Genomic DNA, 19,368 nt, shown 5'->3' with positions numbered 1-19,368 from the left:
AAATAGAGCCCTGTGGAACCCCATGGCATAATTGCCATGGCACAGAGCAGTAATCCCCCAGCACCACCTTCTGGAGTCGGCCATCCAAGTAGGAGTGGAACCACTGCAGTGCAGTGCCTCCAACTCCCAACCCAGACAACCTATCCAGAAGGATACTATGGTCGATGGTATCAAAAGCTGCTGATTGGTCCAGGAGAATCAACAGGGTCGCACTCCCCCTGTCCCTCTCCCGGCAAAGGCCATCCCACAGGGCGACCAAGGCAGTTTCCGTTCCAAAACCAGGCCTGAAGCCTGATTGAAATGGATCTAGATAATCCGTTGCATTCCTGAGTGCCTGGAGCTGTCCTGCAACCACCCGTTCAAGCACCTTGGCCAAGACGGGGATGTTGGCCACTGGCCTATAATTGTTAACATCCCCCGGGTCCAGGTTAGGCTTTGTAGTAATGACATCTTTGTTTTTATGTTTAGATATTGCTTCTGCTTTTGTGGCACCTGTGGATTTCCAAGCTTATCCAATGTATTGCACTGTTGTTGCATATCCTACTGATCTCAGCACAATTAAGCAAAGACTGGAAAACAGGTTTTACAGGTTTGTTACACATTTTATTTATTCACAGTATTTAAAAAATCACTCATTTTGCTCATGATTTTATCAAATAATTACTTGGGCAATTTTTGCTTCTAACTGAGCACAGCATGTGTCAGCTACTGTGATATACACTGAGATGTCACACCAGGGTATTCTTGTGAAGGCTTATCCTATTTACTGTTAACATAAAAATGCTCTAACCCACCTTAGCTTGACCTGGGTTGCTCTGGTTTTGAAGAGATTTTCTAAAAAGACTTCTAGATGATGCCTTATGGACCCCTTCTTTATTTTGCTTTCTATAATTTTATGTTTTTCATATAATTGAGCCAGCATTTATCATAAAGCTGCTTTTCCTTTTGAAACTGCTTAACATGTCGTTCTGGTCAGTGTGACACATGTCTTCATCACATTACATCTAGATTATTGCCATGTGGTCTACATAGGACTACTTTTGAAGAGTAGTCATAAACTTCAGTTTGGTCCATAATGCAGTGACCCAGTTGTTAACAGGGGCTGTGTATACTCCCTTGTTGGAACAGTTCTGTTGGCTTCCAGTTTGTTTCTGGGTACAGTTTAAAGTGCTGGTGATAACTTTTAAAGCCCTGAATGGTTTAGGACTAGGATAACTGAAGGACCACATCCTTCCTTGAAACACTGTCCATCTATTCAGATCATCTTTGGAGGTCCTCTTGTATGTTTCAGCAACCCCAGAGATGCATTTAATTGGGACCCAGTGGCTACACCTAGGCTCTTGAACTCCCTTCCAAGAGAAGCCCATCTCACATCCTCATTAATAACTACCTCTTTGAGCTTCATAACCTTTTACCCAAGGGACCAGCACCAACCAACACACATTCTTCAGTGACTTCTTCCCTAAGCCAAGTGCTCTTGCGGCCAGTCCATTTCAGGGACCAATTCAATGTGAATCACCAGAGCTCAGCCTTAGCACCTGTTGTCAGTGCTAAGGCTATTATACTATGGAAGATATGAAGTAGTAATAAATGGAAGAGCCCCCAAGAGTATGCAGAGCATATTTTTCATTGCTAAGTAACCATAGCTGGGATTAGGAAGAGCAGGACTTCCAGTTATGCTTGAACTTGGGATATCTTAAAAAAAAATTACACATTGACAATTTGTATCACATTTTTGCCCTGTTTTGAGAACTTTTGGAGTTAACAAAAATACTTTTTTCAGTATTGTTGTTTTTTTTAATTTGAAAGGCGACTTTCTTCACTTATGTGGGAAGTTCGGTATATAGAATATAATACACGGACATTCAATGAACCAGGAAGTCCCATTGTCAAATCTGCCAAGTTTGTCACAGATCTTCTGCTGCATTTCATGAAGTAAGCTAAAAAAATTGTTGCATAGTACATGTTTAATATTCTTTTTAAAGGGAGAATTATTTACACATTTTTATCTATAGTTTATAGCATTTCTATTTATAAAGTGACAGGATGCACCACTAATCCTAGTGAATAACAATTCAGTTTTTTAGTAATCGTTGCTCTTCCAGAAGCAAGTGCTGCATTTGAATACTATACAGTATAAAAGACTCGCATAATTTTGATTTTGTTACTAGGCGGTAGTATTCCTATGAAATATGTTTCAAGAGCTCTTTCGATTACTGAAAGCTGACATAAAACTTTTTATTTTATGTTAATGTTGCAAGTATGTTTGTGTATTGATATATGGATAGGACTTATTTCTCTTGTGCATGTAAACAATACATCAGGTGGGCCTTATGCACCACCTAGTGGTCAAAGTCAAAATCACGGCTCCAATTAAGTCTTAACTGTCTTTCCTGCCTTTGAAGCTCAGTTTTGCGATTTTGCCTCACTGAAGTCATGGATTCGCCTTTCTGCGTTCTTCTGACTCAGGCTTGTTTTTTCCATTTTCTCCCTAACTTTTGCATGTCCATGTGTTCTTGTCTGTTCTCTTTTCCTCCCTTCCCAATCTTGTTTTTCCTTTCAGGGAAAACAGTCAAAACAAACAAAACACTGCAGCTTCTCCATTCCTGTCAGCTACCTTCGTCATCATCTCCCCCCCCCCCCAATTTGGCTAGCCTTTCCCCCCTTGTGGCTTCAGCTCTGCTGCTTGCTATGGGGAAAGCAAAAGGAAAGTCTGTTTCTGCCCGCAAATCTCCTCACAAAGCTCGCCCTGAAGTCTCCTTGGGCTCTTCACAAGCCATGTCTGTGTGGCCTCTGTGAGTGACGGAAAGGCAATAATGGTGGCCATTACTGACCCTCCTCCCATTCGCGCTGAAGTGGCTTGTCCTTCTACAGCTTATGAAAAAGCAAGCCTTTCCGTCGCATCCAGACCTCCCTTTTCTCCACCTTTGGGAGTTTTCCTCAGCAGGACTCAGAGCAAGATCAAGTGCCTGCAACAACATAGCCCTGGCTGCTATGGATGTTGGGAGTTTGGAAGGAGGAGAAAGGAGGACAAGGAGGGTTGAGCCTAGCCTTATGCAGGAGCCCAGCTTTTGCTACGCCATCTCCCAGCTGGTTGGCCAGAAGGAGCCTTAGGGCAGATGAAGATCTCTCTCATGACAGAGAGGCAGACTTGGCCAGGACTTGGGCATTCTGTTTTCAATGCAGTCTTCCTTGGAGGAGTTCCAGGGGTTTACAGACCACCCTGTGGGAACGGGGCATCATCCTCCAGGCCCACTGCTTTTTCCTGTGCAAACCCTGTCAATCCCCTACAGTTAGGCAGCAATCTGGGAGGATTCAGTTTCTCTGGAAATTCCACCTTCTCTGCTACAGCGCTTGAAGGAGGCTTTATTAGCTGTCCTAGGCTAAGGATGCCTTGGTTCATTCTCAGCCTTTAACCCTTTCTATGTCTGCTACATCTAGAAATGCTGCACAGCCCTATGGCTCTCTCCTAATGTCACAGCAGCCTCCACAGGCTCTTTCAGCTTCAGCTTGAGACAGGATTCATATATCTCCGGATCCTCATGACGTGCCTAGGAGGAAGTTAAAAAGAAAATGTCCAGCCCAAATCTGGACTCTCCTAACCCAGATGACAATGATGTGGACTTAATTGTCCTGGATAAAGAGGTGTGGACTGGTGAGTCTGACCTTGAGGGGCCTGATTCCTATCACCTATTCCAGGACTCACATTATCTGCTATGTAAATCTATGGCAGCCTTAGATTTGATTCTTTCAGAGGAAGCTTCTTAACCCTCTACTTCTAAGATGCCAGCTGTCTGTCCTGATCCTCAGCCCAAGACTAAAGTGGTGAAGCTGCCTGCTCTTATCCCAAAAGTGATTAGAGGTGAGTTGAATTCTCCTTTGCAGCACAAGAAATCCATCACTATTATGGATAAAATTAAAGTCCTGCTTATTGATGCGTCTATGGTGGCTCTGGTTTTCTATCACCTGAAAGATACCGATGCACAGCTCAAGGAATCGGTTGAGCGCAAGCTGGATACTGGTTTGAAGAAGGCCCATGAAACAGCATCCCAGTCTATTCAGGTGGCAGCTTCAGCATCGGTTTTTGCCAGACTTTCCCTCCTGTGGTTGGAAGATGTGTTGGACGAGGCACTTTGTGATCCAGCCAGATTATGTAAGACCCTTCTCAAGGTCTCTGGAGTGGTAGCTTTTATTGCTGGTACCTCTTAGTCCTCTGCTAGATCCCTAGCAGCTGATGTGTTTGCCAGGAGACTCCTTTGGCTTTACCATTGGGAAGCTGCTCCTCCTTCAAAGTCCAACCTAGCATTAGAGCCTTTCATTGAGGGCAAGCTCTTTGGGGAAGAAGCTGTAAAGGACATCCTAATCGAATCAAGATAAGGAAAAGGCTATGCCCATGATAAGAAAGAAGGAAGAAAGGCATTTCTTTAGGAGATCTTTTCATCCTTACCAAACTAGCCAGCCATTTTGTTTCACCAAAACCTCTGAGCAGGGGAGAGATGTTTGGTCCACCCATCCCACCTGGGCTTGATCCCGAGGAGAAAATAAAGGCTAACAGAACTTCTCTGGTAGATATGGATCATCCACCATGTCAAGGGGGTACAGGCACAAATTTTGACACCAACCTTTTATTGGTGGGCAGTCGTCTTGTTGGGTACACCAACAAATGGCTGGCCATCACCTCAGATAGTTGGGTCCTGGAGACTCTTTGCTCAGGTCTGCGTATGGAGCTGACATCTTGACCTCCCCAGTATTTTTTCCCATCAGCAGCCCCAGCAAATCCAGCCAAGAGGGAGATGGTGAAATTGGCCATCCACCTTCTACTAGATTACCATGGCAGTGGAACCGTCGCCTCTAGAAGAGAAGGGATTAGGGCTCTATTCTCACTTCTTTACAGTCTCAAAGGAAGATGGATCTGTCTTGAATCTCAAGTTTCTCAACCACTTCATCTGTTACTGCTGGTTTCGGATGGAGCCTCTTCTCTCCATCAAAGAAGCTCTTAGGAGACTTCATGACTTCAGTGGACCTCAGAGAAGCCTATCTCCACGTTCCAATTTTCCTCAACCATCAGCACTACCTCCATTTTGCCTTCAAAGCATTCCATTATACATACTGAGCCATGCCTGTTGGCCTGGCTTCAGGTCCCAGGGTATTTACAAACATCGTGGTCACCTTGGTGGCATATCTTCGCATGCAAGGGATCTCTGTATACCCTTACCTCGACGATCTCTCATTCAGTCTCTCGGCATCAGGCAATGGATGACCTGCAAGTCACCCTGGCATGTCTAAAGGACTTTGGTTTTCTAGGCAACAATCAAAGAGTCATCTCTTCCCCTCTCTCAGAATATTCCACCTGAGGGCCTTAATAGACATGCAAGTAGGGATCATAGCTGTCTCTCCAGAGAGGTTCTCCAAAATTCAAGCTGCAGTCAAATTGATTTACTTCAAGAAGTCAGCTGGCCTTTGGGCCTCATGGTTTCTCAAGGGCGTGGTGTCCACTCTTTGGGCAAGACTTCATTCTCATCCCTTACTATGGCCCCTGCTTCCTTTCCACAATAACATAGCTTCAAGATGTCACTTGAACAGTCATCTGTCCAGGACTGTTTGAGCCTTCTTCTGCTGGTGGTTCCTCTGTCCTGTTCTGGAGAGAGAGGTCCCCCTCCAGGATCCCCCCAAAACTGTGATGACCTCGGACGCCAGCCTTTCTGGTTGGGGAGCTCTGTGCAAAGGGAGGCTGGTTCAAGGAACCTGGTCTTCAGGGGAGTCGTGGCTTCCTATCAACCTGCTAGAACTCCAGGTGGCTAGGCTAGTGGTTCAACACAAAGTACAAGTACTTCCTCTCAGATCAGCCTTCATCCAGGCGGACAATGTCAAAGGCATAATCAACCATCAGGAAGGAATCAAGTCTCCAGACCTCTAGGCGGAGGTGGACTCTCTCTTTCTTTGGGTGGAACATCACCTAGAATCTCTGTTTGCAGAATACCTAAGTGGGAGGCAGAATACTCAGGCTGACTGGCTAAGCAGGAAACTGCTAAACCAAAGAGAATGGATGTTTCACCCAGAAGTCTTTGAAGAGATAATCTCCTGTTTCTAGAGAGTCCAGGTGTTTCTGTTTGCATCAGAAGCCAGTCACCAGGTCAGCAGGTTCTTCTCCCGTTACGCATCTCCAGCAGCAGAGATGACGGATGCCCTGTCTTCTCCATGGCCAACTGGGCTTCTATACGCTTTTCCACTGCTCCCTCTTATCTCCAGGGTTCTGTGGAGGTGAAGGAAGAAAAATGAGACCCATTCTAGTGGCTCCCTTTTTTGGCCATGGAGACCCTGGTTTGCTGACCTGATCGATCTGGCAGTGGCTTCTCCTTGGCTCCTCCCTCTGCGGGACGACCTGCTATCTCAAGGCCATCTCCTTCACCCAAACTCGTGTGTGGCTTCAGTTACATGTCTGCAAACTGAACAGAAACATTTCACCAAAGCAGACCTCTCCCCCGTGGTAATCAAGATTATATTGCCCTCTAGGAGACGATCTACCTGCAGAATTTACCAGAGTGTGTGGAATATATTCTTTGCTTGGAAAAGGATTTGGGGTTCAAAAAGCCAGAATCTCAGACTTTTTAGCATTTCTGCAAGACAGTTTAGCTATGGATCATGAGCCTAATATGTTTATGCATCAGGCTTTTCATGCTATCTATGCTTTTGTCAAAAAACCCAGATAGGTCCATGGGCTCTCCTTTTCTTAAACAGTTCCTGTGCAGAGCTTTTTCAAAGTCACCTCCAGTTCAACATTGTTTCCCTTCCTGGGATCTCCATAAAGTACTTTCAGCAATTCAGATGCCACCCTTCAAGCCCCAGAAATCAGTATTTCTCCAACTGCTGTCTTTCAAGGTTTTATTCTTGGTGGCTGTAACATCAGCCAGAAGGATCTCCGAACTTAATGCCCTCCCTGTGGATAAACACCTATGTGTATTCCATAAAGATAGAGTGGTGCTCTGTCCTAACCCCTTTTTCCGTCCTACAGTTCTGTCTCCTTTTCATTGTCAACAAGAGCTAATTTTTCCACTTTTTGTCCTTCCCCTGTGCACCCCTCAGAAAAAAAATAGCATTCTCTTGTTGTCAGGAGGGCCCTGAAGGTCTATATCAGCAGAACCAAAACTTTTCAGCAGTCATATTCCCTGTTTGTTTCATTCCATCCTGCTCCTTGGGAGGTTTCTAATGCCCACTAAAATGTGTGTATTTCCCTAGCCTATTCCTGCCTGAAGTTGTCTCCACCTACCAAAATGTTTGCCCATTCTACAAGAGCAGCCGCAACATCGGCAGCTTTTTTCCTCAGTGCTGTGCTGCATTGATTTGTAGAGCAGCTACATGGGCAAATCCTAGCACCTTTGTTAAACTTATATACCTCTGCTGAGGCAGTCTTTGGAAGGTGTCGTCTTGCAGCATGTCCTTTCCAGTCAAGCAGCCACTACTTCGTTGAATCCCACCCTACATGGGTCAAGCTTTGGTATGTCCCACCTGATGTACTATTTACATGCAAAAGAGAAAAGACTGTTGGTCACTTACCCGTAAAAGGGATTTCTTTGTGCATATTAAACTCATCAGGGCCACACCCTAGATTCAGATTATGTTATGGCTGTTTCTGCATGTGGGGATTAATTTTCTTTTTTTGTCGTACTTGGTTTCTTTCCAAGCCATGTCTGCAGAGAGTGTGAGATGTCCTGTTTTTCTTGTTTGTGTTTCATTGGTCCTAGTACTTCCTGCGCTTGTCATTGGACACTGAGCTTCAAAAGCAGGAAAGAAAGTTAAAATACTTAACTGGAGCAGCAATGTTACCTTTGACCACTAGGTGGTGCATAAGACCCACTTGATGTACAGTTTTACATGCACAAAGAAATCCCTTTTAAGGGAAAGTGACCAACAGTCTTTTCTCAAATACTGCTTTCATACTGATAAACCTTCTCTGTTTCCTGACCCCATCCTGTATAAGAAATCACATGAACTGAAAGCAGCACTTAAAAGTTTGGTTTCTGGTTTGCTTACTTACTTTATATTTAATGTTTGCGGTATAGTATGGGTACAGTAAGGAATTGTTATGACAAGATTATTTCTTGTGTAGATATTAATCAGATATATAGCTGTCTGCTCCTACACCTCGTTTATGAAATCCTCTGCGATAAAAATGTTCAGTCAAAATAAAAGGAAAACTGTAGTTTTATTGAAAAGTGTAACCAACTCAAGATAAGCCAGTTTAACACTGTGAATTACTCATTCTGGATTAAGAATAAAATGGTATTTCAGTAATATTTTGCACAACAATTTAGCACCACTGTTACTAGGTGACAGTTATTAAACGCTCCATTAACACACCTGGTTAGTATACTCACTACAGACTTGCTCCTAGTATAGTTGGCAACAAGACAGGCTTCATCTGTCCTCAATGCCTTTAGTATAGTTTTAGATAACAACTTGAATGTTTTGACTGCTGATGTTGTAAGAGTTAGCAGTAAATAACATTTTAAATGTATAGTATAATTGAAATATATATTATATTTCATATATATTGATAAAAGAACAGTAGAGTACTAGGAAGATTAATTTCTTGGTGAGGCAGAAACAGTGAGGTTTTGTTGTATCAGAAATGAAATTTGCACATAGTTTTTCGAGGAGTAGGTGTGGCCTTGGTGAACAGAGAAGACTAAAAATTTAGTGGGGAAGGGTACAAAGGAAGCCAATATTTATGTGGGATATTTAACACTACAAATATTCTTTTACATGTTTGGAGGGGATTTTTTTTAAAAAAATCACTGTTTAAGAAAGGTAAATGGAAACTTTAAAATCTTCCAGATACAGATGCAATATATTGAACTTGTCGTTCTGAATTATACTGGACTGTACAGAGTATCTGTATAGTGTGGTATAACTGTTGATGTAAATAAGCAGCTCCCTAACACAGGGTGTTTGTATTGAACAGAGATCAGGCTTGTTATGACATAATCCCACTGTATAATACCATGAAGAAAAAAGTCTTGTCTGACTCGGAGGAGGTAAGATAACTCAACATGTTGGGTTTTTTAAAAAGTAATGTCCTTATATATTATACAATCAATATTTCCGCTTTTCAGCCCCAAATTGGCTTCCAAAGGACCTCATAGCGATTGAAATCAAATACAAATGGTTATAATGCTAAACAAAATGCTACAGGAGGTCAGGGTTCTTAGATGGAGCTGGTCTAGGCATAGTTGAAGAATGCCTGGCATTAATATCCCATCTGTCTGACAGTTGCAATGGCAATTGCTTGCTGTGTGTCTTGCAGCTGGGGCTGGATCCACCCTCCATGGAAAGATTTCTGAAATTAGCCTCCCCTCCCTCCCAAGGTGATATTTGATAGCTGTGGGCTTGGGGTTATGTTGCAGGTAGTTAGTCTTGGTACTTTGAATTCTTCATGCCTTGTATACAATGAAGAACTCATATAAAGTTCTTGGGTTTTCTGCCTGTAATCCATTACCCTGGTCCATTAGAAACTCCATGAAAATCTTACTCTTACATAAATATATGTACACACCAGTGTCCCAAGTGAAATGCTACTCTGATAAATGTATAGGTTTGAATCCAGTTGCGTTCTGCTGACAGAAGTAGTTCCATAAGCAAACTGGGAGGAGGGTGATTCCTCCTCCCCACTTGCCCTCAAAATTTGCTCTGGAAGGCTGGGAGACCCTCCAGAGCAGATTTTTGGGCAGCACGGAGGGCTGCAGGGGGAAGAAAAGAGAGAGAAAGACATCATCTATCACTTTAGCAGAAGTCTGCTAGCATGATGTTTGATTCAGCCTATAAGCCTTAGGCGTTCTGTACCCAAGTCATTCCAGGTGTGCGACTTCCTGAGAATCATATCTTGAGCATCAGTCCCAGTATCAAAGAATTTCCTTTGGTGAGATGCAGGTGTGAACTGCAGAGTTCTGCCCACTTCTCCCAAAGCTAGAGCATAATGCTCAACACAAACACCCCACACCTATGCCCCTGTATCACTTTGAGATAAAATCGCAAAACACGGTAATATGAATGCTACCCTATGAGGCTCAAATTAAGGTAGAGAGATTCTTGGAGGCTGTCTATTATCTTTAAGATGGGACTGTTTTTAGTATAAAATTCACTTTCAGAAATGGCAACACACAGAATTAGCTTTAAAGTGGTATATGCATTTTTGAAATTGGCCCCATAGAACCTGGTATACTAGGAATTTGTAGTTAATATTCACATAGTTAATGTTTATCCTTTGGCACAATTAAAAGGAAACCTCCAGGAATTCCATTATATTCTATTACAGTAATGCTACACTTCTCATTTTAAGGAAAACAGTTGCAGATAGCTTAATTAATAAATGCAGATAAATTATTGCTAGTTCATTTTACGATAGTTTAAGAAAATGTAAGTTTTGACCCACAGATCCTGAGATTACATAATTTATAATTATCTTGTTACAAACTTGTTCCCAACTTGTTACAAAATCAGCCACCACTTTGAGATATTAGGAATGCTTCCCCATGTCAATTTGAACTTTATATGGTACCCTGTATACATAACAAGTTTTGTGATTTTATCACAAAATGTATATTTTGTTTTTTGCTGTATTTCAAAAATGCTACTATACTAATAGGCTGTGCCAATAATGGACTGGATAGATTGCATCAGTTGTAAATTTGTGGGCCTCATATTGTACATAATGCTTTAGTCACAGGCAACAGAAGTAGTAGCAGTAGCAAGCATAGGCTATACATGTAGCTGCTGTGTATGAACTCCGATCTTTAGAGAGCAAAGTGAGCGATACCTGGGGCTGCCTTTGAAGACGGTTCAGAAACTCCAGCTTGTGCAGAATGTGGCCACCCGCATATTGGTGGGGGCGAGGTGATTCAATCACATAATGCCTAAACTGTGCCAGCTGCACTGGTTACCTGTGCGTTTCCGAGCCTAATTCAAAGTGCTGGTTTTGCCCTTTAAAGCCGTAAACGGTTTGCGACCAAGTTACTTGAAGGGCTGCCATCACGCATATCAGCCTGCCTGCACTTTAAGATCAGAAAGGGAGGCCCTTCTCATTTGCCCACCCATGAGATCAGTCAGGTGGGTGAACACATGTAAGAGGGCCTTCTCTGCAGTGGCCCCACACCTTTGGAACAAGCTGCCATTGGAGGTCCGCCATGCTCCGTCGTTGCAAGCTTTTAAGAAGGCTTTGAAAACATATTATTTTACCTTGGCCTTCTCTTGATATGACTGCTGTTGTTGCTGGTACTGCTGTCAACATGGTTGCTGGTTTTATTGTTGGCTTTTATTGTTGGCTTTTATTGTTTTTATGTTTTTAGCACTTCTAATATTTTAACTGTTTTTAGATATTTTACTACTGTAAGCCACCTTGGGAGGGCTTCTGCCCTGAAAGGTGGCCAAGAAATACTATAAATAAATAAATACATAAATACATAAATGTAAAAAGAATATCAGACTCGCAGGTTCTAAATAGATAGGAGGGAACTTTAAGTGAAAAAATATTGTACCCAATTAAATATCTGTCAAATGCTTAATATTTATACATCATATCATGAATATTTTATTGCTCAAAGGAAGAAGAGAAAGACATTAATATGCCAGGCACTTCCACTAGGAAAAGGAAGGTAATTTTTGTTTTACTTAACTGATTTCTGCTTTAATTATGTGTGATGAAAGAACAATCATTTTTTCCGTAAGGTTACTTTGATAATGTATATATTCATATTTAATAGTATTGATGTTTGTTTTAATAACTACTACTGTCATGATTTCCCAAATGATGGGATGGAACCAGGAGATGTGGTACAAAAGAGATGTTTTCACTTGGGCGGGTGTAGCCTAAAACTCGACAGGTAGAAATCAAGCAAACATGAATTTTCTGTTTTTTGTGCACAGTAGCAACATGGCTAGTAAGGCACAGTTAAAGGGATAATCAGTTTTCTCTTTAACTTGTAAGAATGGCTACTTACTTAATATACTATATTCAATATTGCCATTCCAGGATCATCAGCCAAAGCGGAGGCTGCGTAACAGAGCTCAATCATATGATACCCAGGCATGGAAGAGACAATGCCAGGAGTTGTTAAATCTAATTTTCCAGTGTGAAGATTCTGAACCTTTTCGCCAACCAGTGGACCTTCTTGAATATCCAGTCAGTATTAGAAGATGTTACCATTTCTATCTTAGTAAACTGAAGTGGAAGAATGACTATCACATTTTCTTAAGTAAATTACTTAAAACTGTAATTTTTAAAAAAATTACTTAAAACTTAAAAAAATTACTAAAACTGACAAAAGATTTTCAGTTTTAAGTAAGAAGATATTATCACTCTTCCTACAAGTATGGTTGTATTTGGGATTTTATATGTTTGGTTTATTGAGGATGTTCATTTGTCAATATGTCTGAATGATTTGTAGTGCATTATTAGTTCCCCCCCACCCCAGAAACGGGATATTGCTCCTGGGCTTAAAGGACCGTTTGAATAAAGATCCGTAGTTTTCACAAATGCTTGTCCAAGTTTACTGCTTTTACAATAATTAATAGTTTAATCTTAGTGTGTTGAAATCAATTTATTAACATTTCTATTTTTTTTTTAAGGATTACAGAGACATCATTGATACACCAATGGATTTTGCTACAGTTCGGGAAACATTAGAAGCAGGAAATTATGAGTCACCAATGGAGTTATGTAAAGATGTGAGACTAATCTTCAGCAACTCCAAAGTTTATACACCATGCAAAAGATCAAGAGTATGGTTTCACAGTTTATATCTAAAAATGTATTGATATGATATTTAAGTGCTTTACTCATTCCTGGGAAAGTTAAATGTATATTTGACCTCAATATAGGCACCAAAACACATTTGATATTTTAAATTCTAAAGCATTTTTAGAAGCCTAGTTAGTGCTTTAACCTGAAATAATTGCTTATTTGGTACAATGAAGGAGTTCAGAAACATTTCATAAATTAGAGTAATTTATCTCAGTAAGGTCTCTTTTAATCTCCAAGTTAAAGCAGTTGCAACATACATTGGCCCAATTCACATCAGAACAAGGCACCGTGGCTTCTTTAAATCAGCAGTACATGCCAGGTGCCATTTGCCTAATTCTTTACCTGGGCGTGGCTTGTTGTGTCATCTGAACCCAGGCGGCATGACTTTTGACGGGGGGCGGGGGGGATGCCCAAATAACCCATAGCCTGTTGTTCAGTTATTTGAGTGTTGTTTCCCCCTCAAACAAGCCATGCTGCCCAGGTTTGGACAACAAGACTACTGTGCCTGGGCAGGTAATTAGGCGAATGGCACCTGGCATGTGCTGCTGATTTAAACAAGGCACTGTGGCTTCTTTTGATCATGTGAACTGGCCTGATATATATTGCAGCTGCTTTAACTCGGAGGTTAAGAGAGATCTTACTGAGATTTTACTCTTGATTTATGTAATGTTTCTAAACTCCTTCATTGATTGTATCAAATAAGCCATGGTAACTTGTTTTGATTGTGCAAACCAGATCAATCTTTGTCACCCATTGATAGGGTTGTCCTTGGGGTTGGAACTTAAATTGATAGATGCTTGAGTACATGTTTGAAAAACTAACTAAAAATGGTATGACGGTTATACCACTGGCAAACTCATAAAACAAATAACCCAGAACTTTTTAAGAAGACAATACTGATAGTAATTGAGTTGTTTATGAAAAAGAAGTGCTCTTGGTTGAACAGCTGCTCTTCTACTAAGGCCAGCCTACTGAGGTAATAAAGTACAAATATAGATGTCAAGCCTCCTTCATTTTCCAGTGATATCCAATAAGCTGATTGTGGTTTTGTTTGGGGGCATTTGTTTTATTAGCTTATATTTAAATGAGATTAATAATTGTGGTGTTGCTCGTGTCCTCTGTCTTGTAATACATTTATTCCTTCATGGATATTCTTCTAAACAGGTGATGATAGAATAAGTAATACATTGTAGCCTTTATCAATAGTTATTTTAGCATGTCTCTGTTTAGTGAGATGACCAAGTTTTAAATGTTGGAATCAGAAGATAGGGCATTGATCCCAGTAGTATATGCCACTATAAATGTGCATGAATGTCTGCATAACTCTGAGAACGATGCACTCATATCATGGGCACAGCACCTGTTCATGGAAGATCTTGATAGGATTCAATAGAGCCTTATTTTCTGATTTACCCATTGTTCCTACACACACACAGGCAGATGGAAGGTCTGCTGCACCTCTTCTATCGCTATCAGCCTTTGTTCTCTGCCCACAGCAGATTGCTCATGTTCCAGCTACAAGTAAGTTGTAAGACATGGAGCATACATAACTGGATGGGGAAATGTCCAGAGATCTCAAGTTTCCCCCTTGCTATCTGTGTGCATGCAGGATGGGAGAGCAGGGATCTTATGATGGATCTTCCATGCCAAGGTGATGTGCCCATAATACAAGTTTCTCTTGTTTTATATATGCACTGATTTTACGCCAGAATTACAGTTTTTGAAACAAACTACTACAGATTTACTGTGATATTAATACTTTAATATTTTAATAGATTTACAGTATGAGCCTGCGCCTGTCTGCCTTCTTTGAGGAACACATTAGTTCCATTTTATCAGATTACAAATCTGCTTTGCGCTTTCACAAAAGAAGCACAATTAAAAAGAGAAGGAAGAAAAGAAGTAGAAGCAGTTCTCTTTCTAGTAGTGCTGCATCAAGGTATGATATAACATCTTTAGTTCTTCTGAGTATGATATCTGAATTGCTTACATTGGTATGACAGTTCTTAATAGTTCCTTTCATTAATATTGTACATTGCATAAAAAGAGGTTTGCCATCTTAGTCCCTTGAATAAGCCCAGGATTAGGTCCATTTCTTCTTGTCCAGTTGCCCAAGGTGCCACTACCATGGCAGAGGCCACTTGACCCCTTTGGGGGGTTCTCCCCCCCCAGCAGCTGTGAGTATTACCCTGCCATGAGTCTATTGACCAGCCAAACATGCACATCCTACTGTGACTATACTTAGGATAACTAAGCAACCCTAAGAAAATAGGGTTGTTGCAAAGCAAGCATAGTTAAAGGAAGGGATAAAAGAAATCTTCATTCTTTTCACAGGTTCATATGTGTGCAGAAAGAAATGTATTCTAGGGCATATCTGCTGATGGGCGGGCATACACAACTAGCCTGAGAGTTGTCAAGAATTGTTATGCATGTATTGGAAGTAAACAAAACATGCATATAGAGCATTCACAAGAGCAAGGGCCTTTCCTATTTAACTCTGTTGTTTGGGGCAGCAGGAGGGAGCACTCCACATGTACACTCTGTGCCTGTGATTACTGTTCCCAGCACTGAACCATGGGGCCTTCAGTGGGGAGGAGAGGAGGGGGAAGTCCCATTGACTTCCCAATGACTTCCACTCATGCGTCATTGGATTTTGCTCTTAGTGTATGTGAATTGAAGGTCCTGGGCATGTATGGAGGCCAATAGGAGTTTTCCCAAACACCCTCGTATTAGGTGAGTTTTATCCAGTGGCGGCTTTGCCTTAGCAGAAAGCACTTCTACTTGTGTAAGACATGGTATCTGATTTTCACTAATTCCTGTTCACTCCCTGTCCCTGAATGGCTGCTGAGGGTTGTATGGCCCTCTAGAACAGAATAGTCAGTGCAAATGATCTGATCACAGGGTTGTATCCAGTGGTTAGCCAAAAATGCTTCTGTTCAAGAAGTTGGGGCACTTGATTTTCACCAATCCCTTCTACCTACTGCAGCCTTCTGCACCTTACCCTATTCACTTTTCAGCAACTGACTTTTCAGAATATAATTTTCCACATCTGAAAAGTCTGAAAAGAAACTGCATAGTGCTACAACTTAAAGATTTAGTGGCCTAGCATAAGTGTTGGGAATTTGTTGGTCCTTTGTCGAAATATGGCTCACCTAGGGGCACTTCCTGACACCTATCCTATTGACAACCCTTTTTTTTCTTTTTCTAGCTTCCTGAAATAGATCAGGAGGAAGGACATCTACTTCCTCATGCTGTTTATACGATGAAAGAGTAAAACTGGGAGGGAGAAGTAATGACTGGAATTTATTTATTTTAAAATATTATATCCCACCTTATAATTGTAGCAATTTTCAAGGTGGAATATGTCAACATCATCATTGTTGCTGCTGCTGCTGTTGTTATTGTTATTATCATCCTTATTCTTTAAAACATTTTTGCCCCTCTCTTCAGCCAAAAAACAACTCCTACAGTGGCTTACAAAGGTCAATAAGATCTGGGCCCTATACAGATCAGATAGACATTGCAGGATTGCACATTCTTGTATACATTTTTGCTTTACATAGAAATGTCACAGACTTAAATCTGTTGCATTTCGTTGTCTTTTGGCCCATTTCTTACAGTTTTTTCTGTACACCAAATGAGGATATAACACTTCATTCATTTGATGAAGTGGACTCTAGGCCATGCGAGTTTAAGCACACAATAAATCTATTAGTCTTTAAAGTGCCACAGACTCTGGTGGTTTTGTTGCAACCGATTAATATAGTAAGCCCTTCAGAAATTGTTGCACTGAAGATATTTCTGTCCCTCACTGTACTTGACAGTTCAGTGTTTGTTTATTCTGCATTCTGGTTTGGGGCGGGCGGGGTGTGATAATCTGCATTCCACATGTTTATAAAGACAAAACATTTACAAATCAAGATGAAAATTTTCTAATTAGTGCAGTAAACATAAAAGCTCACAGACGTGTGATACAAGCAGGTTAAAATCAAAGCCTAGAAATAGCATCATCAGACATTAAGGGTGTAATCCTATGCAAGTTTAGACTAAAAAAAAAAGTCCTACAACTCCCATCATTCCTCAGCCAGCATGGCTAGCTGGCGAACACTAAGGGAACACAAAATCGGCCAAAATCAGAGTTGTAGGACTTTTTTCTGGCTAAACCTGCATAGGATTTTGCCCTAAAAGTAATTTAAAAGCCTAAGTGATGAAAAGGTCTTAGCCATCTCTCAGGCCAAATTCTAGATGGGCTTCCTTAGGAAGAGCATTCCAGAGTCCAGATTCAACAACCCTCTCCCAGGTTGCCACCCATGGGCAATTTCATGTGGGGACTGGAAACATGCAGCCCTTTAGATACCCAGGTTCCAAGACATTCAGGCCACAAAAGATTAAAACCAGCATTTTGAGTTTCTGGGGAGGCACTGCGAGAAGGGGTGATAAGTGAATTGGGCTGTGCATACACACACTTCCATCAGAGTGGCTCATGGATGAAATTAGTTGATGACCAGGACATAATTGTTTTTATTTTACTCTATAAAATAGCACCAGTTGTTAGACCTGTCATCTGTTTGTAGTCCGGATAGGAAACGAAGACTAATAAAACCACAGCTGAAAGCCGAACCCCCTGCTGCACCTTCTTCCTCTGCACCTGCACGCTCAACGTCCTTGAGAAACATAGCAGCTCAGATGAATGGAAAAGCAGTTGATTCTGTGGCTTTGGTCCGAACAAGGAGTACTAGAGCAGTAACAGAAATGGCCGGTAATGAACAGCCTTCTACTTCTTCAGGAGGAAAGCCTTTAACTGTGAAACCTAGCAGCACTATTGCACCAGGGAAATCAGGTGGGTAAACTTATTGGTAACTATTTCACCTTCTAAATCTGTAATATCATGGGTCCCATTGTAAACATAGCCTTATCTAGCACATGGATATAGGTGTTTAACTACCACTTAGAGGGCATTCTCAGCGGTGGCACCTTGATCTTGGAGGAGCCTCCCTAGAGAAGCTTGCCTGGTGCTGCCTTTATGGTCTTTTTGGCACCAGGTGAAGATTTTTTTTTTTATTCGCCCAGGCCTTTTAAAGAATTTGATCTTCAAATCTGGGCTCTTAATATCTTGTGTGTAATATATTGTGTATTTGTGTTGCTAAACTGGTTTTATCTCTTTGCAGGTTAAAAAGGGGGTTATGCTGCTTTTTATTTGTTTTGTTCTTGTATTTTAATATTGTGTATTCTTGTACTTATTGTGAGCTGCTCAGAGAACATACATTATTCAGTGACCTATATGAAGTTAATAAATAACAAAAATGCATAAATAAATTATTATGTAAACTGTGTAGCTCTAGAATTACGAAGCTCTAGAAAATATAAATTAGGTAAATTCAGAAGCTCTAGAAAAATGTGGGGAGTGAGGATGAATAGGTGAAATAATGTTTAATGCCACTTCTCATCAATTTTTAGTCAAATGGTACTTAAGACAGTAGTAACTGAAATTTACTTACTTGGTGAGTAGATATATACTATTAGAAGACCTTGATGAAAAGTTTCCTTTTGCTGTCATAATTTTGTCTCCCCAGTCCTAGATAATTCCAGCAAACATTCCAAGAACCAGAATGTGTTATCAGTCCCTAATCAAACCAACTACACTCACAACACAAGGAATAATACTGCAAGAGAAAATGTGGAGAAGGATAAACAAATTAAACGTAAACCAAAATCGGCCACTATCAGCCCACAAGGTAAGTATATTCTTTTTATTTATTATTTTAAAATGTTGATTATCACACAGTGTAATTAGGGCTGCATATTTAGATTAGTAGATTTATTAACTAAAACTTTAGTTCATTGCTTGCTAGGAACTATGTTTAATCAAACAGGGCAAATTCAATCTGTGGCAATTTCAAGTGGCCACTTGTTAAGTTATCCTGCACTTTCTTTAGTATTTCAAAGGCACCTGTATTAAGAGTTTCATAACACTGCAAATTTGTTTGAATGTAACCTGTTAACACAGATGGTTAAAAAGTTTTTAGCTGATCAGTTGACATCCCTAATAATACTAGAATTTTATCTAGCATTTATTTTAAGTGTTTCATCATGCATCTTACATATTTCTGATAAGTCACATTTGTAATGCACCTGGTTGGATACCTGATTGGTCCCAAACTTGGGATTTTTCTGTCTTACCACATCTTGTAAGGGTTCTTACCTTTCCTTGGTGGCATGGAAGCCATAACAGTGCTGCTCCTTCCCACACTGCCAATGTAATGAGAAGCCCTGGATCAGATGGGAAATTAATGCTGTGACTCTTCCCTTTTCTCAGCATGGTCTCAGGTTTCTCACATTATGTTTTGGCACTGGAAAGGAGTAAGCATCCCATGCCACCAAATTAACATAAGAACCCAGTCTGAGAAGTCAGAACAAATTCATGGTTTGTAATGATCTTGGGAGAGGATAGGGTTTATAAACATATCAGAAGACCTTCATCTTCTCCTTCAGTGATGGAGACATTCTGGAAGTGAGTTACTCCTGGATCCCAGCAGGGTTCATTGCAAAGCAATTTCCAGGCTTCTTTTCAG

At 40.9% G+C, this 19,368-nt stretch overlaps 1 protein-coding gene across 7 annotated transcripts in view; it reads left to right on the top strand.

Moving 5' to 3' along the window:
• Nucleotides 1–19,368, top strand: part of PHIP (PHIP subunit of CUL4-Ring ligase complex) — a 121,922-nt gene that overhangs the window by 94,236 nt on the left and 8,318 nt on the right. For 5 of the 7 annotated variants that reach the window (XM_084826952.1, XM_084826951.1, XM_084826950.1 and 2 more), the window contains exons 31-39: nucleotides 469–589; nucleotides 1,810–1,935; nucleotides 8,963–9,035; nucleotides 11,598–11,648; nucleotides 12,026–12,175; nucleotides 12,622–12,774; nucleotides 14,572–14,735; nucleotides 17,371–17,636; nucleotides 18,370–18,531. In XM_084826952.1, the coding sequence (XP_084683078.1) occupies nucleotides 469–589; nucleotides 1,810–1,935; nucleotides 8,963–9,035; nucleotides 11,598–11,648; nucleotides 12,026–12,175; nucleotides 12,622–12,774; nucleotides 14,572–14,735; nucleotides 17,371–17,636; nucleotides 18,370–18,531 (1,266 nt within the window). Of the gene's footprint in view, nucleotides 1–468; nucleotides 590–1,809; nucleotides 1,936–8,962; nucleotides 9,036–11,597; nucleotides 11,649–12,025; nucleotides 12,176–12,621; nucleotides 12,775–14,571; nucleotides 14,736–16,004; nucleotides 16,097–17,338; nucleotides 17,637–18,369; nucleotides 18,532–19,368 lie in introns of those variants that run through there. The other 2 variants (XR_014786602.1, XM_084826955.1) reach the window with 2 other exon arrangements.

This window comes from Heloderma suspectum, chromosome 1, assembly GCF_057233095.1.
Source record: "Heloderma suspectum isolate Gila_16-S chromosome 1, 16-S_ref, whole genome shotgun sequence".
In the NCBI taxonomy this organism is placed as follows: domain Eukaryota; kingdom Metazoa; phylum Chordata; class Lepidosauria; order Squamata; family Helodermatidae; genus Heloderma; species Heloderma suspectum.
Note: the sequence above shows the minus strand (reverse complement) of the source record. Positions and strands in the feature narration are given on the sequence as shown.